We start from the raw sequence: 24,003 nt of genomic DNA on the forward strand, positions 1-24,003 counted from the left end.
GGCACAATAAGGTCTCCGTGAAGCCTTCCTTCCTCCAGGCTGAACAACCTCAACCTTCTCAAGCTGTCCTCATAGGTGAGGTGTTCCAGCTCTCTGGTCATCTTGGTGTCCTTCCTCTGGCCTCTGTCCAACAGATCCATGTCTTTCTTGTAGTGAAGGCTCCAGACCTGGATGCAGAACTCCAGGTGAGTTCTCACCAGAATGGACCATGGGGGCAGAATCACCTCTCTTGGCCTGCTGGCCATGCTGCTTTTGATGCAGCCCAAGATACAAGTGGCCTTCTGGGCTGCAAGCAGACTGCCAGCTCATATCCAGTCTTTCATTCACCAGTACCCCCAAGTCCTTCTCTGCAGCGCTGCTGTCAATCCCTTCATCCTCCAGCCTGTATCGATACCGGTTGCCCCGATCCATGTGCAGGACCTTGCACTTGGCATTGTTGAACCTCATGAGATTCACATAGGCCCACTTCTCAAGCTTGTCCGTGTTCCTCTGGGTGGCATCCATATTGTCTGAGGTGTTGTAATTTTACCAGACTGCAGATCAGAAATAGAGACAAACTGCAAGGTACTGCTTTGCCTTTGTGATCCAAAGATCATTTTAAGAGTTGCACAATATCAGAGCTCAAAATACTGCAAGTTATTGGACTCAGACAAACTCTAGTATCAGCCATTCTTAGATCTGTCAGAATATTGTTCCCTTCATAGAAAGGTAACTCTTGCATGAAGATAAAAAAAGGTGTCATCCTCACAGATCTTGTAATCCATATTCTTTCAAACATTTTGGTTGTTGGATGTTCTCATCTCCATTCTCTTCTGGAACATCCAAACCAACCTCTGAGTGCATCTCCATTTCAACTGACATTGGTTTCTGTTGGATAAAAATTACATTAAGCACAATGCCTGTATTCAATGGTATTACAAATTGTTAGAAGCATGCTACTTATTTGATTTATCTGGGATCAGTACAGATTACATACTCTGTCACGTAACTGGAATACAGAGGTCATATGAGTTACTCTCTCAGTCTAGAAGTTGCTCATGGAAAATTTGCTTAGTTGCTCTGAGCTCTAATTTTCTTGCTTGTCACCCTCCAGGATCATATGACTATGTACCTAAGGTTTATGTCAAAGCCACAGCCTAGCTTTCAGGGGTTATATTTATTTGTCGGATAAAACAGATTACCTCAGCACCATCTTTTTAACTTTTACAGTATGTCTAAAACTAATGTCTTTGCTATTTTGGGTATCAGCAATATTTTAGATACAATTATAATATGTATGTACAGGCTCTGAACAAATGTTTTGAGTACATAGGATGGAAAAAATCTTCATTACAGTTTTCTATTTCGATGATGTTTCCCTCGAAAAATACATAGTTTGGGCACATCATCACCTTCTCATCAGGAGAACCAGATAAGATATTATCTTACTGTACCTCAGAGAACATTTCATTGTGTAGTTTTACTGGAGTTATAGGGATATAGATCACTGCCTGACTAGCACACTTTTCCCTCTAACTTACACAATGATAGAGATAAGAAGCTTCGGATGTGCCAATCAAAGAGCTCAATTGATGACAGCCACATAAATATTGCAAATATTTATTTTATGTTTTGCCTGGTTGACTAGAGACTTGTAATTTGCCATGAGATAAGCTAGTATCTGAATTTATAGCACATCAGCTCTTCCAAAGCGAACATCTCTGTATACAGTTTTATCCTGCATCAGGTATGCAGTTGGGGTAAGTTATGTTGTGTGCATTGTGGAGCCTCCTCTTATTTGCCATAAGAATGTGCACATTTACTACAACATAGCAAATGACTTGCAGATCTCCACAAAAACTTTCTCTTTGATAACTTGCCCACATGCTTATGCACGTAATATCCCATGACCGACTATTCTGCAGGGAGTCAGGGTGATCACTCCTTAAAATGTTGGCCCATTAAGTGTGGATATGCTGAAACACTCTCTTTGAGGCACATTTGAGATAGTACTCCGCTGAGGATTTTCTCCGTTCAGTCTATTGAAATCATTGTCTTGTAATCTCCACAAGCTTTCTGTTCTCTTCTGGCTTCACTACAAACACTCTGCATACTTTTTTCTCAGTTCATCTTAAAACTGACCCGCTGCTCCAAATGTAAAGCTGTGCCATTCCAATCACAACTAGAATCATGCATGTCAATGTGGTGAGAGAAGAAAGACAGACACACTCTACCTGGTGGTGAGCCTCATCTGCAGCTAACCAAGTTTTGATATTATCTGAAGGATGTGGAACAGGCATAGTTATAACTTCCAGGCATCTAAACCTAAAAGAGAGAGACACAGACGTGTAACTCTTAAATGTTTGCAGGAACAGATCCGTCAATAATGCTCTGTAATAGATACACCAATTAGTCAGGCATCTACTGTTTGTAAAGCCATTCTGTAATTTTTTTGACTCACTGCAGACATTTTTCTCAACATTTTTCCCAGCTCTTCTTCAGCCTGACTAGGTTTTAGCCTGTTAGGGATTCAAAAGGACTGTACAGGTAAGTGCAAACATATGTTTTCTAAGCAAAGTAAGAGCTTCTAACATGCTACTATGTCTCTAGGTAAAAAAAACCCTACACCTATATACGCTTCTCATAATTAAAAATTTTACCTGTGAAATGCAATAATCAAAGAGAGAAATGCTGAATTATAGAGAGCAAGCATAGCATCAAAAACATCTTTTAACTCATTTGCTGACGTCTAGCACAGTTTATGTTTGAGACTGAGTGGTGTCTGTGCAAAACCATAAAAACATTTTGTTTCAGCACAAAGGTTGGTTTTGAGTATTATGTAAACATTCTATTGAAAAGATCTGCCAGCTGAGCTGTTCTCTTGAGACCAGAGTCACTCCTCATTATTTGACCAGAATATTGTTTTATGTTTAGATGCAGATGGCTTTCAATTACGTTTTGTTTGCCCCGAGGGAAACTTTTAAATCTGTGTTCTTATACTAGCTCTTTCATATCTATAGTTCCTTGAATCTTTGTTTACTGAAAGAAGATAGAGCACATGATAACTTATCTTAATAATGAATAGTATTTAGTCATTAATTAAACAATCAATTTACTTTTTAACAGAAATTCCATTTACCTATTGTACCTTCCAGATATTAAGGCACCTTGAGTTACCATCCTATCCTGAACACATTTATTTTTGAGTTCAAGAAAGCCTTCTTTACCATGTCAATAGGAAACTTACGTAGCCAGACAGAAAAGTAGTGGCATGGAGGAAGTTGGCTGCATTAATTATTGGTGGGTGCATGACCACTGCTATTACTTTTACCGTGATCTCTCTTCCACCAGAAATTTATATTACATTCCAGAGATGTACATTACCTTCTACATGCACATATCAGCAAACCTCCAAGGAAAATCAGGAAACAAAACGGGAGGCTTAGCAGCATGGCATCTACTGTCTTTTCTTAAAAAGAAGAGGGAAAGTTGATGTTAATAATGTGGGAAAGGGTAGTTCATAGATATATGAACTATATGTTAACTCGTACATATTGCACTCTTCCCAAACTACACAGCTTTAAAGAATCATATCCTGGAGGTTTTTAGGGGAAACAGGGGCTTCTGACTTCAGCACTGTTCCTGCTTCCTCCTTTGAGCTCTCAGCCTTGCTGCTGCCTCTATTCAGCACTTTGCCTGGTTTCCTCTGTTCCAGTGGCATCCATCCCCTCATTGCTCTGGAGTTCTGCTCTCACATGACGCACATGGACTGCCCTGCCACTGGATACTTCCATCCAGCCTTTACTCTTCTGGATATCAAACCTTCTGTCCATCTGCTATTGACACTCCTGCTGTTGCCTCAGCTGCTTCTGCGTTCCCGCCGTTGCCACCTCCCATGTCCACGCACCATCACCCCTGCTGCTGCCTCCTCACCCCTTCACAGCTGTAACTGGTTTAAGGCAAAATGAAAATGAAAATGGAAGCTTTTTGTCAAACAAAATATTTGCTTTGACTCAAAAAGCAACACTTGGTTTTCACTGTGTTTATCTGTTTTAAGCCTTCTAGGCATAGTCCTAAAGAAATGCCAGCAATACATATTTATATTGTTCAACAAATACTACTGATCTGTACCTTGTATTTCTTCCTCCAAAATACCCCAAATAACAAGTCTTTGCTTGACTCAAAAATGTATTTTTGGTTGATTTGCTTTGTTTGGTTTTGCTTAATACCTAGCTTTAGAACTAGAATTAGTTTGTCTTCTTTGAACTAAGTACTTTGAAGAAAAACAGGCAGGAACAGCTCTTAAAATGTTAATAGTCTGAGGCCAGTTACACAACAGTTTTAGGATCAATTTACGTCAAATTGAAAGAACAAAAGAATTGTACAAAATTCCTAGTTTGAACCCATCTGTATTGTAAACCAAGGATATTATGAATTTCCACAAATTTGCTGTGAATCCAAGAAAAAACTCACAAACCTGTGAGCAACTCTTTATTTACTTTAAGATGAAAAAGGAGTTTTTCCCTGCTTGTCTGTTGAGATGAGTGCACAGAAGATATATTCTGAACAACCTCTGGACTATGTAATAGAAATTATTTTGCTTGAGGTAATTGTTCTGCATCATTCTGCTAATCCCATATCACATACACAGCCGAGAGAAGAGGAAGCAGTGGTCTTTACACCAGCCAAACCACAAAGAGGTTTGGTTCTCTTGCTTTCTTGCCTCATGCACTTTGGAAAGGAGGAAGAAAAAGAAGCATGTATATTGTTTTAGATAGACTATTTTATGGTGGTTTTTCTTCAGATGCAAATGGTTAATCTTAGTCACAAATAACAGAACTTTCATACTAAAACAAGTGGCTTGGTTTGCAAAAATGCAGAACACCTCTGAATTACTATTAACTTCAAAGTGATCTATGAATCCTCAGCAGCTTTAAAAATCAGACCAATTATTTTGAGTTTCTATATGTGAATAAAGCTGATCAAACATTTTTTAGCAGAAAGTTTCTATACTAAACAGTTCAGTTCAGTTTAAATTGTGGGGTTTTTTTCAAGAGCATATGCTAATTCCAATGGAAAATGAATGTGTTTCCCATGAGAAAATTAAAAAATTCTTTTCATGTCAAAGGAACATTTCAGAACAAATATTTTAGTTATGTTTTGAATTATGTTATTTCATTTTGATGTTTCAGCTTTTTTTAAAAGGAGGCTGAAATTACTCTCAAAAACACATTCTTAAAGAAATGTAGTACATTTCCTAGATGAAACATCGGAATGTCATGTAGAAGTAAACAAAAAGTAGGTCATTGCATGCTCCATCAAGGCTTTCAGTAGAAAAACTGACACCTTGCAAAATTAAAAATTCTGAATGAATGTTTCTCCTTTCTAGTTACTCCACAAAAAGATTTGATTTTTTTCAATTCACTGTGTCCCTGAAATTAGGTACCTGACTTTCATGGAGTTACCATGAGCGATACTCCTAATAATGAGGTTTTTTTAATCTAGGCAATATTAAAACGCACTTCATAATGTCCACTTATATATGTTCCCAAAATTAATAAGCAGAAAACTTTCTCTCAGCCTCAAAGGAGATGTTTAAAGAGGTTTGCCTGAGCATGTGGTGCCTCTATGTCATATATTCATAGATTCATATTATAAAAGCCACCAATCCTCTTCAAATACAGGAAGGAAGAAGAGAAATGGCCACGCTACGTGAACTTGTGCATCTGTGCATTAGGCTCAAGGGGTAAGTGAACGCACTGCACTGAACACATGGGGGTATTAGAGCTTATATGCAATGGCAGCCTTGTCTGCCATAGACTTTTCTGAAGCGGAAGAAATGCTTTGGTTGTTTAGCATCAACAACAGCTGTAGTGGAAGCTGGAAGAGCAGCAGGGTTGAAAACAGTTGTAGGAGGCTTGCAGCTGCTGAGAGCAAGGCTTGGTAAGCTGGAACCAGGATGGGTGACAGTTCAACTCCATTTCCTTCTTCTGGTGAGGGGCTGGCAGTGAGTGAATAAACCTACATCCCCCCACCAGAAAAATCCCTTCTAATTTCCCCTCCCTCCACTGCCCACCCATCAGGTATGTCCAGCCTGACACCAGGTAGACCTCTCTGCTGGCCATGCTATGATCCTAGTCTCTCTCTGTCTTCAGTGATAAGAAAGAAGCATCTCCAAAGGGTAGTTCAAATCCCCAATGGGCTGGAACATGTTCTTTCCTTCACCACAACGAGCGTGTGGAGTAACTACACTTCTCTCTCCAAGCATTTCAGAAGTGAAATGCTTTATGAAATGAAATGAAATGAAATTAAATTAAATTAAATTAAATTAAATTAATGAATCTGGGACAACAAAGGCGGCAGATGAGAGGTGGGATGAGACCAGTGGGATGTGGTGAGGCATCTGATAGAGTAGGCAGGCAACATCCTATAAACCCCATAACTGAGTTTACCTCCAATCCATTGCAAAAGTAATAATGTCTGGCCTTTTATTTCCTTTGTCTTCAGATAAATATGTACTAGAAGCTCAACAGATCAAAAAGACATATTCCAAAACACACAATCTGTTGCATTAAATAAAGATATCTATCTTTTTTAATTATCACTAGTCTTGTACTTTTTTCTGGTTTTTTTTTTTTTTGCATGCCAGTGCACAGAGACAAGTCTATGCATCATTTTCTCTCCATAAATACAGTGTCACTCCATTATACTCCTTTGCCTTTACCTAACCTGACACTAAACTGCTGCATGTGAAGGTATTTTTCTCATCATGGAAAACACAAGTTTCCCTTATTAGCACATGAATGGTAAAATCTAGTCATAGGAGGTGAAGGAAAAGTATTACAAGGTTATTGTATAATTTGTGCTGAAGTGAGCTCTAGAGGCCAGAGCAAATATGTTTAAATGAGAGCTAAACCACTTCCTACCTCTGTTAGATAAGAAATTATTCCCCTGATGTAGTAATAGAAATGTTAGGCTTAGTCCCTGAGGACTATGTAATTTGATTAATATTATACTGTAGTGAGCTTCTCAGCTGCTGACCATTCTTGTTTTCTAAAGGCTGTCAAGAGTCAGATATAACATTTCTGAGAACAGCCCTGTGCTAAACTGCTTTAGGACCAAGGAGGTATTATACAACTCATTAAACCAAGGACTGCCTTTCCCTACAGCACCTAGAGCTGTGTGAGCCTGGTGCGTTGTGTGGACCTCTAGGTACTGCTACAGTACAAAAATAGGGCAAGGACAAGAACAGAGGTAGTAGTGAAGTAAATATATTGAAGAGTAAGAACATATCCAATGATAAGGGTTACAAATAGTAAATACATGGTAACTTACCATCATGAATAAAGACTGGTTCACTCCATTCACTCCATATCTTGTTTCTTATACATATCTCTTTCTTTGCCCTCACTTGTGCTGCACATGTTTTTGCTGGCTTATGAAAGGGATACTCATATTTCTCTTCAGTGACATCTACAATCTGTCAAGAAAGGTTTAAGGGGATATTTTAGGTGATTTCACATTGCTGTTCAAACAGATACAAATCTGGGGATGTCAAATACTATTATTTGCATCTCAAACCTAGTAGGAGAGATTTTCCAAACAAGTGTTTATGTCCAGACACAATCTGACTCTTACATGGCTTGTATTAAAACTCAGGACTGAAAATTAAGGAGAACCTAGAACTGATAATATGGAAGGAGGTATCAGCTATAGTAGGACAGTAAGAATGTGAAAACACTGATTTCCCTTTCATTTTTTATCACACCAAGTGCAGGATGAATACAGTAGCTATGAAACTGCAAGTTTCAAGGTTTTGCTGTGGGTACTGTGCTAAACTTGCTTGTCTTGTAGAAAAAAATCTTGCATTTTTCAGCTGACTGGTGGTGAGGGATACCCACTATTGTAGTGACTATCTCGAAATATCTTCAGCTGTACCAATAAAAGAAAGCACATTGCTACAAAAGATCGAGCTCACATAAGGAATGTCAGAGTTTAAAACAGGGATCTCTGAATCAGTCATCACTTTTGAAAACTAAAACCAGCTTCTGTAAATAAACAATGTTGAGAATTTAAGAAGAAACAAAAAAGAAAGCAGGAGAGGAAACTCCTGCTTATGCAACTTAAAAATAATGTCAGGAAGTTGCAAAGAAGTAGAAAGTATGTGTCTCAGACACAGAGAGGCCCAGAATTTTTTCATCTTTAGTGTTCAGAAAGCAAATTAGGTAGTATTATGAGGTCAGCTTTAAGAATAGGTGATCTCCTGCTCTCCTTATACTGACTGGTGTGGTATGGATTTGACCCTGTGTAACATGCCATTTCTTTCTCTTCCTTTACACTCCTTAAGATCTTTCCAGATCTGCTGCCAAAAATAGGCCCAAAAGTTCACATGCTAAGTTTTTCAAAAGTAAGTAAAAATCAGGGAAAGCCCTTGGGCTTTCAAAAGATAGTTGTAAATGGCTACGAAGATGAAGTGTTAACCAAATGATGTGCTTGAAAATTTCTTCCTGAGGAGCCAATAATAAGCTTATGTCATCATAGGAATTTTTCAAAATGTAGGACTGAAAGACTTCTTACAAAACTAAGTCAGTCACCTTCTGGCAGTCATGATGTGCAGAAACTTTTGGTCACATCTACCCAGACCATTCATGGAGCATGTTTGTCCAATCCTTTGTCTCTGTACAGAGCAATCCCCAAGCAGCCTCAGAAACCTTTTCTTGTGCTAAGCTTTCCTTGGAATTAGGACACTTTTCCTAACTCTTAGCCTACATTTTCCTGGCTTCAAATTTGGCCAGTCACTTTTTTTCCTACTCATAACTTGGCATGGGTAAGTATGATCCCTATGCTCTTTAACACAGGTTACACTCCTTTATTCTAGACTATATCCCTTAGTCTTCCATTCCTAGAGCGTATTTTCAAAGCCTATGCTTATTTTGAGAACTCTCACTGACATTCTCTGAACCTTGTTTTTAGCATGTATTTTGTGGTGGTGCCTAAAGCACAGTTTGAAACTTCAGGTGAAACTCAGTAGCTAGGAAGGCAAATTAGTCACAACCTGCATCTTACATGTGACATGCCTGTCATATATACTTGAATAATCTTTGACCTTTGTGTAATAACACGGAATTATTGATTCAGTTTGTGGTTCAGTGTAATCCACAGACCTCTTTTCTTCTGCAGTGCTGCCTATGTGTTAATTTCTTATTTTGTGTTTTCACATTTGACCTGTACTTCCTAATCACAGGATATTTCCTTATCACTGAATTTTTACTTGTTGATTTCAGACTTACCCAACATTTCAGATTCTAATCTTGTTTCCACAGTGCATGCCACCATTCCTAGCTTCCATCAGACTCAACTCCCTATTTTCAAGTTTTAGCGATCTGTATCACAATATCATTATTTGTGCGACTGAAGTATTCAGCAATTCATCTCTTCAAATATTCAAAATAAATAAATGTAAACTTGTATATTTTAATCATTAAACTCTTACCTGTTCTTCAATAAATATCTACAAGCCTACTTTGGGACACCCTAATACCTGAACTCATTAGGTCTCTGTGACTGCAATTAAGACCTTGCTTTGACCAGGAAACAGTATCTCAGGCTTGCTCCATTCTTCACCCTCTTATGTTTCTAGCAACTGCTGTGCTTTTCTTCCTTAACTCTGCACTCACACCTCCCCTCTTTTATTTTGCTCCTCAGCTAGGTAAACACTATTGTAGTCATTGTTAACTTTGACACTGATTCTCCTCAAATCTACCCTAAAGCCCCCTCATTTATCTCACACCCTCATATATCTTTTTTTTTGTTGTTGTTATCACACTTGCTTCTCTCCTGTATTCCCAAACAATCCCATCTGAGGAAAAAACAGAACAAAACAAAACATGATTTTCCACTGTTCTAGATGTTTATACACTTCCATGCCCAAATGATTATTCTTTGCTTTCCTCTCCTATGTTTATATCCTACAAATGTGTACAAAGCAGAGGGGCAGCTGTATAAGACAAGGAAAATAAAAAAGGTTTATTCCATTTAACTACAGGTGTACTAGACTATTTTATGTATTTGATGTTTACTTCCAGAGAGTGGAAGGTGTTAGGAAGCTGGAAACAGGGGCTGCAGTGGCTGTATGAATGTTGTGGATTGCTCTGAGTCTCGAAACAGGAAGAGAATCTGTGTACATGGGCAGAATGGGATCAGAAGGGCCTCATCACATGTCTGAATAGAACAACAAGGACCTGGCATGGACCCCTCTTCTCCCTCTGCTCACTGCCTTTAGTGAATAGGATCTATGTTAACGGACAAGGACAAGTCCCCAGATGCGGGACAGGGGTTTTGACATATGAGACTTAGGAATGGTTTGGGGAATGACAATTATTTGCAGAGGTGGCCTAGAAGGAAGCTACCTGTCTGTCTTCTGCAAAAACACAAAGAAGACTGGGAAAGTTTGACATGCCCGCATACAGTACTTGGCTGGTTTTCCATGTGGTACGATGAGGGAACGTGGGAAGAACAAGGCCAGTTTTGGAAACTGCCTAGAAGTATTAGCACTGCATCTGAATTAATAAGCCCTACTGTAATTTATGAAGATAACATTATGTGATCAATAACATGTCTACCTCATTGCACTTCTCCTTTCTACTATGTCTAACAAGGCTTGGATGCATACCAATTTAGTCATATGTTCTTTCAGGGCTTAATCACCTTTAAAATGTTTGCAGCCAGCTTAGATGAGCCTTTTATTGTCAGAGTAATAACACACTCAAGTGTGTCTTAGCTGAAATTTAGGTTCTTAAACAAAAACACAGCTTCAAAGACAGCTGGATGAAAACAACAAAGATTCAGAAAATTCACATTTCAGCGCACATCTGAATTGCATACCTACCGTATTCTGAACTAAGTGCTTGTCTTTCTACTCTGTGAGAGCTCAAATAAGAATCTCCATGAAAATTTTTCAGCTCTTATTTCCAGGTAATTTTAAAATGTCACCAGGTTATGTCAGATGGTATTTAGTCACCATATGTCAAAGCCTAAACTATAATGCTGTTCTGTTTCTTACTGGTAAGACTTAAAAGAAGCTGCTGATACACCATTAAAGTTTTTAAAATATATCTAACACATGCAAACAACATGGATCATTCCTTTAGTCATGTATGTAGAAATAACAGAAATAACATGGGATTTTTTTTCTTTAAAAATATTACCAAAGTAGCTGCTAAACTTTACTTTTTATCAGTACTCATTTTTCTATATCAAAAATTCCAATAATCTCTGCAATAGTAATGTACAAAGAAAAAACAAAAACAAAACCAAAACAAATCAACAACAACAAAAAAAAAAAAAAAAGAAAAGAAAAAACAAATCCAGTCCAATGCAAGCATGACTCTGAAAGACCTCATGTGTTGATTTTCCACTTTTGACAAGAAAGACAAAAAAAAGTTAGATTAGTCATGAAAGACCTTGGGACTTCTTTAAAGTATGGATTTTAATTCTATTAAATTCAAGGGATGCATAGTTTTTATGGAAGTTACGTGATGCAGAATAAGTGTATTACCAAAAAACCCACTTACCTTGTGATCTGTTATTTTCACTTGGTACAAAAAGCACTTGTTACTTGCAGAGCCAATAGTAGGCGGGGGTTTCCAGTGAATTTTAATACTTCTGTTTTCAAGGGAAACTGAGACGTTGATGGGTGGGTTCAGTTTCTCTGAAAAAAAGAGCACAGAGAGACCTTGTGTACCTCATGGTTTTTCTCATATTCGTGCTGATGCAAAACAAACAGAGTATGTTAGTCCTTAAAATACGTTGCTGACTATTTGGGAGATTATCACACCCAAAGAAAGCGTTCAGTGAGTGACATATTTTCTTTGAAAGTGCTGCTTACCAAATGGCATCCATTTCCGTCTCAAAATAAGGGAGTCTTCTTTTTTTTTTTTCATTTCTCTTTCCAGGGAAGGTAGCGAGGGTGGACAGGAGAAGTGAGACCTTTGAGTTCACTCTCCAAAGTGAGGGTTGATGCCAAGGAGACATCTGAGTTGCTACAGGCTGTCTGCCATTTAGGATAATTTCCACTGTGTCTGGTGGGTTACCGCAAGTCTGCCCATGAGCCTAGTAGCATAACTTTGAAAAAAAAATGGAGTTTCATCTCTCACTGAGAGGTTACTGAAAAGATACCAGCTTCTGGCAGGTCTTATTAAATATAAGAATTTTGCTACAGATGCTTCAGAAATCTCCCTCTCTCTCTCTCTCTTTTAAATGAGTAGGCAAGCACTTGCTATGGAGGAAGCACAACGTGTTTAGGAGATGTAAACAAGCAAACAAAAAATCCCCCTCCTGCCATTGTTCTCCAGTCACAAAGTGCATGGAGTATGATGACAATGTTTTTTTTTTAGAAAGGGATAAGGTACAGGGTTGTAAGCAAGGGACATTTGACTTCCCAGGATTTTAGCCTTTGGTTTAGATAAGCAAGTCTACAGTTGCTTTCTAGTGTTAGGGTACTGATCCTGGGTGCATGCTGGAACATTCACACTGAGTCCCCTCTGGCTGCTGTTGCATTGCTGAAAAGGGAGGAAATGCGGCTGAAGTTTTCTGGAAAAACTCTCCTAGAAGCAGCAGAAGTGTGTGGAAAGTCTGTGGACAGGATCAGTGAGGTCTGGGACTAACAGGGCTGCAATGTGGTGCTGGATACAGAAGTCAGAGACAGAAAGGGCGAGTGGCAGCGTTACTCATCCATGAAGCCGCTGTACTTGCTCTAGTAGCTGGGGCTGTGTGACCACATGTCTCTCCACAAACTTGTATGTCACACTGGGGTTTCCTTTCAGACTTTTCTGTTTCCTTCCCCTCTTTGAGAAGTCTCCTCTATTTAAGCAAAATTTCTATAAAGTCAGTAAAAATACTTATTCCAGGGCTCCCTCAGTCTTGTAAAATTGGTAGCTTCTGACTGTCCCCAAGGCTGTTGGCACTGACCAACATCTGTGTTTTAGGGTGAAGGCACACTATGAGACATGAAAGTGAGGAAAGTCAGCAGCAACCTTTTTTTCATTTAGTCTGAGAAATACTATTCCCAGAGCATCTCTCCCTTCAGCAAGCATACCAAGAGTAGGAAACAATTTTTTCATGCTATTCTCTCTTATTATCTGGAAATTTCTTCAGCCCCCTCCCCCCTCCGACAACCAGAACTGAGTAATTTTTGGGATGCTTGCAGCACAGGGTGTGCATGAATCCTGTTTTATCAGACCATATGTCATGGTGGAATCATAAGAATAACTTGGGTTGGATGGAACCTTTAAAGGTCATCTAGTCTAACCCCCCTGCACTGAGCAGGTTCATCTTCAACTAGATCAGGTTGCTCAGAGCCCTGTCCAGCCTGGCCTGGAATGTCTCCAGGGATGGGGCATCTGGACAACCTGGGCCAGTGCCTTACCACCCTCATTGTAAAAAATTTCTTATTCATGTCTAGCCTGAATCTTCCCTCTTTTAGTCTAAAATCATTACTCTTTGTCCTGTCAAAACAGGCCCTTCTAAAAAGTCTGTCTCCATCCTTCTCATAGGCTCCTTTTAAGTACTGAAAGGTCACAATATCCAGGCTGAAAAACCCAAACTCTCTCAGTCTTTCCTTGTAGGAGAGCTGTTCCAGCCCTTGGATCATCTTGGTGGTCTCCTCTGGACCCTCTCCAGCAGATCCATGTCTTTCCTGTACTGAGGACCCCAGATCTGGATGCAGCACTCCAGTTGGGGTCTCACCAGAGCAAAGGGGCAGGTTCACTTCCCTTGACCTGCTGGCCAAGCTCCTTTCGATGCAGCCCAAGATACGATTGCTCTTCTGGGCTGCAAGTGCACAGTCCCAGCTTGTGTACAGTTTTTCATCCACCAGTACGCCCAAGTCCTTCCATGTTACTGGAAGAAAGCTTGGATTGCAGGGGCTGGTAACTCCCAGCAGGACTGCACAAGGTCTGAGGCCAAGCCCAGCTGGAGACTTCCCTGTTTAAGGAGAGCCTTAAGGGTAAGGCTATATACCTATAAAGGGTATAAATGACCCTTTTTGATGTGTGTGACCTGAAGAGCACCTTCTTAGGAGGGAGAAGACAACTGAGGCTTGCAGTGCTGGAGTCAGTAATTGCAAAGTGAAAACCATCCCCTGCAAGCACAATCAGATTTTGTGGTGCCATGCCAAAGCTTGGCAATGGGTTTTAGAGGCAAGGCAAGTTAACAGGGTTTTTGTTTGGTGCTGAGGCATGAGGGAAGGCTGCTGGCTGAGCCAGCTCTGACAGGTGTGCACCCTGCTGATGGCTAAAAATGGTTAAGACAGGAATGGAAGAAGGACAGTAAGCAAATGTTGGCAGTCTGGCCTCTGCAAAGAGGAGGTGGTGACTGCTCTGAGCAAGGGGATGGAGATTGAGCGGATGGAGAGAGAAGCAAGAAAGGGACATCCTGCTGCCTCCCACCTATCCACTCACTCACTCCTGCCCACCCCAGCCCTGTGTTCCCCAGGGAGGCCCTGGGTGAGAAGGTTGCCTGAGGAGTAGCAGAAGGGTGGAAGAAGACATGAAACTACCAAGGTGGAGCTTGTGAGGTTGTAATGGAAATCAGAGTAGCTCAAGAATCACCCCTGAATATTACCTGAAAGCTTTTGTTGCTGTATGAAGCATTTGATCCTAAGACTGGATGCACTATGGCAACTCTACTCTGGAAACTGTGGGTGGGATCAGACCAAGGCAGCCAGTCTGGAAGTGAGCATCTTCCCAGTCAGCTATGAAAACACCTAATACAGTCTTCCTGCACATAATTTTTCTGCTTTTTTAATTTTCTTTTTATTATTACTGTTTTTCCAAGAAAATCTGATTTTCTTAAAAATGTTTTATTTTGCTAAAACAAAGCATCTTGCTTATAACTGACTCTGACTGCAATGTAATTCTTTAAGTAAAGAAAATAATTCTAATGTGTTAAAACAGAATAAATGAGAACTAACTCAAAATAAATGTTGGTAGTTTTGAATGAGCTTTTTCTATCCCTTGAGTTATGACTGATTCCTGTGTTATAGGTCTGGAATATGATCAACATGTTCATATTTTAAAGGTATGTGAATCTGCAGTCTGTGTTAAAAATCAGGTGAATTTCTTACCCATGAGATTAATTCAAACTTCTCAGACAAGTAAGAAAAAATAATTTTATATGACTATTCAAAACTGTAGATAATTACAAATAACTGTCAAAGTACTTTTAACTGGAAAAGGACATAATAAATAAATAGAAATGTTACTGATGTTTGAGAACATTCATATTCTTAAATTCAGTTATGAATGACATTTTTGTCTATTTATGTTTCTTTTTAATCACATTTTCTTCAGTACTATAAAAAAAGAGAAAAAGATAGTAAAGAGAAAAACTGGAGAAAGTAAGGATATAATGCTTTTCAAATTGCATTTTCTAACACTAACCTATCAATTTTTTAAAATACCAGTTATAGATAAACAATGATATTCCATCAGAGAAAAAAATAAAAACCTTTGGGCCATAATCCATTTTGTTTAATCTTTGTGGAAGATTCCCAGAGAGATAAATGCATAAAAAGTTAAAATTAATATTCTGACTTTGTCACACATCCCTCCTTTCTTTGCTTTCCAGACCAAGGAAATAATGCAATAAATGAACTTTTCATAGTAGATAATGAGATAGTACTTACCTATTCTCTGAGGTGTAAAAGCTTTGCAATAAGACAGTCCACTTGAATTATTTCTCAGATCTCTTACAGTTATGTTTAAGTTGATTTTCCTTGATGGTTGGAAATATATTTCTTTCATATGGCAACCAATATTTTTTTTCCTTGCATTCTTTATATATTGCTGGCATTTGAAATCTTTTCCTACATGTCTGTGGGAAGGAAGTATGAGTCTTGTAAGTCAAAGACTTAGGCACAAAAACATGGTTTCCTATTTATGTTGCACAAGACCCTTACCTATGTGAAAAAAAGATCTGAATATCTTCAGGAGCTTCTTCTATAATATGCCAGGTGCAATTGAAAAAAGAAATGTTATATATGATGCATGAAAGATTCTGAATATATACTGCAACAAAGAAAGGGGAAAAAAGAAAGAGTGATGCTTGTTTTACATGGAATTCATAACAAAAAATTGTTTTCCTTTACAAAGCCACTATGGAGCCTTATTTCTAGAAGTGTGAATAGGTAGCAGGTGAAAACAAATGTGTCTTTCTGCTTTTTGGACAATAACAACTGAGAAGTGCATCTGCTACTACCACCAAAAGCCTTACTAACCCACTTAAAGAAAAAAAATGTCCAAAGTATTAGCTGAAAACTTCTGCTCTTTTAAGATTTCCTGAAACCAGGTGATTCAGAAGGCAATCTTCAAGAGATATGAGTTGCTAGGGAATATGGAGAGAGAGTTTGGGTTGTTCTGAGGTCTTGTTCAGCAGAGCTGGAGTTTTCTGAATCTGAACATGTCTAATAAAGGAAAGAATTCTCCAATATTCCAAGGTGTTATGTGTCACCTGCTCAAAAATTCCATGCCAAAAAAAGTAGCGTAAGATAATAATGAGCTTTCAGAAATGCTGTGTCTCCAACTGAGACAGAACATTATCACAAATGATTGGATGTCTTAACAGCATGTAGGAAATAACTGACCTGGAGGTGCCTTGTAAATAAATTCTGTCCAGCCACTCTCCTTAATTACATCTTCTGTTTCTTTTCCAAAAAGTTGTGTTTTAACTTTAGCATTAAAGCCAGAGTATAATTCAAGATGTATTAGCTTTTTCTTTTCCTGCAGTCTTTCCTAAGAGGAGGGAGAAGGAATTGCACAAAGGTAGATGGTACTAAGCACTGAGAGTGAAATTGTGCAAATTCATCTACTGAATGCAATAATATGATTTCACTTTAAACTATGGATAACCATTGAACAACTTACTTTCCTTTCATGAGTGCTATTGAAGAATCTGTACCTCAAAATATACTTCACTGTGTACTTCTCTGTTTCTTCTTTTGTCAGGTTATTGTTCCAGAGCAGAATAACTCTTGACTCATGCTTGGTAATCCACAGAACATTATGTAGCCGAAGTGCATCTGCAATTACAATGAGATTACATAGAGGAAGAGAGAGCCCACTACTGCATAGACGAAGGACTTGGCTCTCAGTAAGGCCTACATACCCCGTAGCTCCCCCAGGAGCTCTGCTTTTACGTGCAGCAGGTAGTTGCTGAGCTCTGTTGAACATGAATGACTTTGGCAGTGAGATTCATGTTTACCTATCCACAGCTCACAAAATGTTATGTGACTCTCTTTTACCTGTCTTGGACATATATCCTAGCACAGGTCTCCGTTTCTCTCTATGGGCTGTAGAAAGTGCCTTGATGACACGTTCAGATCAGACATCTGTGATGGCTCGTGTAGGATGAACTTAATATTTTACTTACCTATTACCTCTGGTTGTCCACTTGTCAGGCTAGTGGAAAACATTGTCTTAGGTTGGAAAAAACTTAATATTGGCACAACAAGAATGACTGTGGCACGTGCCATAGCAAATGCTTTGGGCCTCGGGTCTGTAGAAACTGAGATTCTTTAGTTCCAAGTTTGGTTGAAAAAGCACTTAGAACACGATGATTTCTTTTTGCATCTGTGAAATAAGACGAAACAGTCACTTCACCAGTTAAGTGATGTCTGAAGCATAAGAAGTAAATATGAAATGACATATGCTTAAAGGATCTTGCTCATTGGTGCCTTCTATTCCCAGGATGTTTCTATTTAAGCGCACTCTTTAACTGGGTGCCAGGGCCAAAGAGGACAGGTGTGCCATGCTGAGCTCGTTTTGAATGGCAGTACCACTTTGACTGGGAGGCCAGACCACAGATATGACACTACTGATACCGAAAGCAGACAGCTGGGGAAGGAGCCACCTGACACGAGTTAGACACAAAACCAGCAGTTGTAACTGTATGAGTTATCCAGCCTCTAGTGACAGCAGAGCGACTGTCACTTCTAGATTGTGATTTGTGTTAGCTGGTTTAGGTATCTACTGTAGGAGGACATGAACTGTAAATATTTGAGGACAGATAAATCTTGCCATTTGCAAAAATGACTATCAGCTGGAGTATATCAGGTGGTTGCTAAGTTTGGGATACAGGAAGCAAACAGATTCCACACTGATCAAAGTTGGTTTTAGAAAGAGGTAATTGCTGTTTGATGGCTGAGTATTCATACAAAGGTTGCTTTATTGTAAAACAACCTCTGATATATTACGAGTTCTCCACAGAATTATTACACCTCTGTGTCTGGGGTCTTTCACTCCCAAACTAACTGATTTGCCTTGGCTGCAATTGTTTTCAATACTAAATCCTCACACACTACGTGTGTTAACCAGGGATCAGCAAAAAGACCACTGGAGCCGTATCAAAATGTTCACAATATATTGACTAACAAGAGACATTGTTCATATAGAGGAAAATGTGTGAATGTTCAGCTCATCCAAAAAATGTGCAATGAGATCACCTGGAAAAAAAATACACATATACATTCTTTTATAGCGTTATTTTTGCATATTGACATGAATAAGAGGTCATTTAATGAATGCCATCATTGTTTATGAAGTGCTATTAAAAAAACATAACAAAACTCTTTAAGGCAGAGATTCATCCACCTGGTTCATTCTGGCACTGGTCTCAGCTGCAGCAGCAGCAACTGTAGTGTGCATGTCACACCATGTGCACGGGAGAAAAAAAAATCCTGCTGGGTGTTTATAGGAAAGAAGTCAGTTCTAATTGCCTGGAGAGGGAAGGGTTGAGCAGTCCTTACCCTCACTTTCCACTAATGATGCCCCTGGAACAGTACAGTGTATGGCAAGAGTAAAATTCGGGGAAAATATAAAATGAAAACAAGGAGCTTTCAAGGGTTTACAATTCAACATATAGTGGCTGTAAAAGCCTCATCCATTCCCATGAGATGGAACTATTAAAAATAGTCCTAGGCACATGTATGAACTTTATTTGAATTAGGAAAATGGGAAATTAATGAGGATGGAAAACACTAAGCAAGTAACAATATTTGTGCCTGTCAGTAACATGACTACATCTGTGGAAAAAAAAAAAAAAAAAGTCAAAAGGGGACTTGAAATAGGAAAAAGAATAAAATAAATCTTAAAGTAGCAACAACATTTGGTGCTAAAACCTGAAATAATCTGTGGCGTAATATAAATGCATTCAGTTAGAGAGAGAAAACACAGGGGCAGGAGAAGGAAGATTTTTAAACTCTGAATAAATTTCAGAAAAAAACAACAACAAAACCCTAATTTGAGTCAAAGAAAGGTATTTCAGGAGAGGTCATTGCTGTTTCCCAGAAGTAACTTGTTCCCAGGAGTAACTTTTGTACAGCACTGAGAGGCACTTCTCCATTCAGCATGCAGTGAATTCCTGCACCTTGCTCCAGCAAATGCTGCCAGCAGGCTGAGAACAGGACCAGGCAAATTCATGGAAAGCTGGAACGTGAAAAGGTACTTAAACGTATTAGAGACATCTCTCTGACATCCCTAATTCAGCAACTATAGATGCTGGGAGAATACCTGGAGAATGGGCTGCAGGAGGTGGCCAGAGTTGAGGTTTGTATCCCGTTAGCACCTCCTGATGCCGCTGCTGCAGAAAGAATAACAGATGGGGCTGAACTCACAGGGTGTTTCTTATGTTTATATGGAATGAATTGGTCCACAGGAAACAGCGAAGTGAAAGCACTGCAATGTAAGGACACCCAAGGTCATCAGGAGGAATGAAAAGCCATCATAATCCATACATAAAGGCTTTCAGCCCACGACTTCTCAAATAATGTATATTTCTATTTATGCCAGTGTAGCTGAGCAGAATGACACAACATTTCTTCTCAAACATACACAGATAGGACTGTGCGTTTCTAATGCTGTGTTGTAAAGAGCTTTGTGTGAGCATACGGTGTTGAAATTCAGTCCATAAGGTGCAAAATAAAATTCACTGCTTGACTTTTTTTTTTTTTTAAAAAAAAAAGACCTTTTAGTCCTTTTGTCTCCAGAGAAATGCACACTGACTAAATACACTTACAGACCATCCAGTCAATCTAATGCAATATAAATGATCTCAATAACTGATTGTTTTCCAAAGAGTGCACTTTCAAAAAATACTTTTTTTCTTTTTTTTTTTTTTTTTAGTAGAGAAATATTCTTAATACTTAAAAACAGTACTACGCTTATATTTTAGGGGTGTTTTTTGGTCTTTTGCTTATCACCTTGGTTTCATTACTGAACTTCAACTATAGTCAATGCCTGTTTTTTGCTGCCCAGCAATGTCTGGTTTACAACAGTGGGTTGCTGGAGTAAAGAAAGGGGAGGCAACATGGGGGAAACTTCCATCCCCCACACCACTGCAGCTGTAGAGATTGTAAGGTCTTGTGCAAAACCCACCTGGCGAATCTGGGAACTAGACCGTCAGAGAAAGAAAAATGAAAGTAGTGAAACCAATCTTCACAAAACATAAGAGCAGTTACTTTGAGTGTAGGGGAAATAAACAGTTTAATTTTAAGAATTCAGGAGGCCTAAAAGTTTCCTGAATTGTAGTTCTGTTCACTGTCCCTGTGTTTGAATAAAGACATTTTTGAAAATTTTGTGGGGTTGATTATTATATCTTCCTAAATACAAAAGTTAACATTTTAAGAAACAGATTATTTTTTAATGTTTTCTTTGTAAAAAATAGTAGCATTGTCCAAAAGGACAATTTCAAGTGCTCTTGAAAAATATGCCTAATTTAAAGAGTAAATTTAACCATTAAGCAATGAAATGTTTTATTCATGGCTCTAATACACAGTCTTACCTAAGAGTAATCACCAGGACTCTTTGTCTGATTAAGACTACTTAAAAATTATGCTTCATTTAAGGCTGTAATTTCATATTTTTCAAGCCCCTGTATTTTATAGTAGACTATGTTGAAATTGATTAAGGAATAATGAAATAAACATTATAGGTCAAATACATGTTAAAGGTCTGGGTAGCTGAAGAGTCAAAACAATAGGACCATTTACATTATTTTTTCAAAACTTACCTTCATTTTAATGCATGTTAAATCCTGGATACCTATCCATCAGTGAGGCTGAGAAGCAGGAGAGTTGAGCACTGAAGAATGTCTTGCTTTAAGACTACAATGAGAAATTGATTCAAGAGACTTCCCTTTTTGCAAGACACCCTCTCAGAAAAGCCCATTTCCACTGCCAATTCCCACTGTGGGACCGGAGCCCACATCTAAATACGTGAACACAACTGGAACCTCACCCAAGTTCTTCAAAAATACCCTAAAAGAGACACACCTCTGAATAACCAGCTCATTAGTCAGAGTTACTATTTTTTCTCTTTACGTACAGAAGAGGAAGTTTTCAAAACTTTTTACGTATTTTAATGAGCTTTTATCTTTCAAGAAAAAGACACTATAGAAGAAATCAAATCGCCTGATGCAAGTGGTTGCTATGAAATTAAAATCTCACAAAGATCACACCCCACCTGCTATTTGTTCTCTTGGTTTTTCAGTGGCTAATAAGTATCTTTTACTACACACTACATTAAAAAAAAGGCAAAAAAAAAAGAACACAAACTCGACAGGTAACCAAAAGTCCCAGAACTCATGGAGGAAAAAGAGCAAACAAATCTTAAATTTTGAAGTGGTGTCACTGTCTGTTTTATTCTTCATGTCTGAAGCTTTGCCCAGCTTTGCCTCTGAAATAGTCCTACTTTTACCCCATTTATTTTGTAAATGTGGTTAGTTTGCAGTTTTCCCTTATGCAATTGTGAGCCATGCTGAGGTGATATGAGTGACATTCTGGGGAGTTTGACTGCCTTGATAATAAGTGAGTTTGAAACCAACTTACCCTTTATTCATACAAGGTGATATTTTGCATTCTAGCTTTCCACCCTAAGCTGAATTTGGAGGTAGAATAATGGATAAAATTGTTCAGTTTTTTTTCTGGGAATGTGGTTTGGAACAGATATGCCTCTTCATACATGTTATAAAGTTTATTCACTAAGAATCTGACCTCAAGTTTTGGTGTACAAATGAAACTATGTTGTCAAGAATGCACTATTTACTGTCGTTTCAGTCAAATCTGGACAAGCTATTATTGTCTTAAAAGTCTCATTTCACAAGCACTGCTACAAAAGGCTGAAGAGATCAAGGAGTATATTTTCTTTCATCTACTAACTGGTGTGTTCGCCTTCAGAGCATAGAAATTGGCTCTTCTGCTTTGCTTTTCCCCATCCTTAGCTACTGGGTCCACAGCATGAAATGCTGGAAAGGACAGATGCCGTGCATCCCCCTCACCTGGATGGCTTCTTAGATGAAGTGGTAGAGACGTAAAGATCTTCATCCTCCTCCCAGGCAGAGGATGTTACAGTTAAGTATGGAAATATTTCAGTCTTTCAGTACGTATGGTAAAAATACACATTAAAAACAACCAACCAACCAAATAAACAAACAAACAAAAAAAACAATGAAAGAGATATCATATAAAAACTCAATTGAATGTTTCAACTCCTTATTATTAAAGCCTTAGAAACTGCTGCTTTACATCTTGAGTGTACACTATGTGTCTTTTTCTTTCAATAATGTATTTTTTGCTGTGATTACTATGACTGCTTTATATCCAGATTTCCCTTACACATAGATTCAATAAATTAATCTTTGCTTTAGATTAGAAACTAATGTATTCAGGTCCCTGTGTTGTTCTATTGTTAACACTAGATAATGCTATTACACAATGTAAAGCCAAACCAACTGCCTTTACTTCTAATGCCTTCAATCCAACGGCCCCCTTCTTCCGGAGTTTATCAGACATGAGCTTAAGGTGTACAAAACCATAATTTTCTAACAAGAAACTAGATAAAGGGAGGTAAATCCTTTTTGAAAACTTTGACTATATTTAGTATTACAATGCATTTAAGTGAGAGGAGTGTGACTTAGAATCTCAAATCCAATAGCAATAGTAGCAAACCTGACCACAGACCCAGTACTTCATTTTTAAAATATAGAAAACCTATTTTCCCATTGCATCTTCTGCTTTTTAGCAAAACATATAAATTTTGCCTGGTTTAAGTGTGCTTTGTACATTGAATTGTTGGCAGAACATTAATAATTGCAGTGTATTTTTTCCTGATTTCTTACACCAATAACATACAACCATTACTGACTTCAGAGAAAAGACATTACCTGGTGGTATGTTTTCTGAAGTTTTCTTATCATTTAAATAAAGATGAAAAGGAAGAAGGCTACACCTCAGGGATTCTTATTTCTTTTTTAAATTTTCACACATTTATAAATTATTCAGGAAAGTAAGAATGGTAGGAATTCAACAATTTCTTCCATCCTTCTTAGACTCTCACACTGAACTGGATAATAATTCCAGTTCATCAAAGTGCTGTATTTGAGTTGCATATGGATTTGGGCTGATTTGTAGTCATCTGAACCCTGTGTTCAGTTAGTTCCAGTGAAGTCCCATGTGTGTGACTAAAGAATATGGGTTTTCCCTTCACACATTCCCTTGAAGTCTTGCTTGTCATGTTAGCAGCCCTAGTGTTTGCAATCATTTGCTAGGGGCATTTGGGAGTTTCTTTAGTTCCATCTCTGTTTACATAACAGAGGAAGAGGGGAAAATCTCATCTTATCTTTGCACTGATGTGAAAATGAAATTTCAGAGATTTGGGCTGTTGAAAATGAAATGTTTCACTGCAAAGAAGTAGCGAGGCAGGCTTGAAGAATATCAGTGAGGTAGTGTCCTGAAAGTGATATGTGCTTATTAGCAGATGGGAATTTTGATATCACAGTTTTCTACTGCAGTGACTAAATTACCACCATTTGGGTCTCTTAATCCTGTTTCGAAGCTGATCTCAAGTTTCTGTTTCACATTATAGGGATGGCAGCTGTCCATGTGGCCTTTCACTCTGCATCTGCTGTCCCAAAATGTAATGTTTCTTTTGTTGTGGATTACTTTTGTAATGCTTTTCAAGCTAGCTAGATGCA

At 38.4% G+C, this 24,003-nt stretch overlaps 1 protein-coding gene across 1 annotated transcript; it reads right to left on the reverse strand.

Moving 5' to 3' along the window:
* Positions 1–744: 744 nt before the first annotated feature.
* LOC308044351 (interleukin-5 receptor subunit alpha-like) lies at positions 745–17,509 on the reverse strand (the record flags this gene model as incomplete). Its single annotated transcript, XM_080351002.1, has 10 exons — positions 745–867; positions 2,214–2,304; positions 3,364–3,448; positions 7,315–7,459; positions 11,553–11,689; positions 15,665–15,852; positions 15,938–16,046; positions 16,622–16,769; positions 16,902–17,056; positions 17,407–17,509. 10 exons carry the CDS (start codon positions 17,507–17,509, stop codon positions 745–747), a joined length of 1,284 nt encoding a protein of 427 aa, XP_080207128.1.
* Between the last annotated feature and the right edge of the window lie 6,494 nt (positions 17,510–24,003).

Source organism: Nesoenas mayeri (assembly GCF_963082525.1).
Source record: "Nesoenas mayeri genome assembly, chromosome: 1".
Lineage (NCBI taxonomy): Eukaryota > Metazoa > Chordata > Aves > Columbiformes > Columbidae > Nesoenas > Nesoenas mayeri.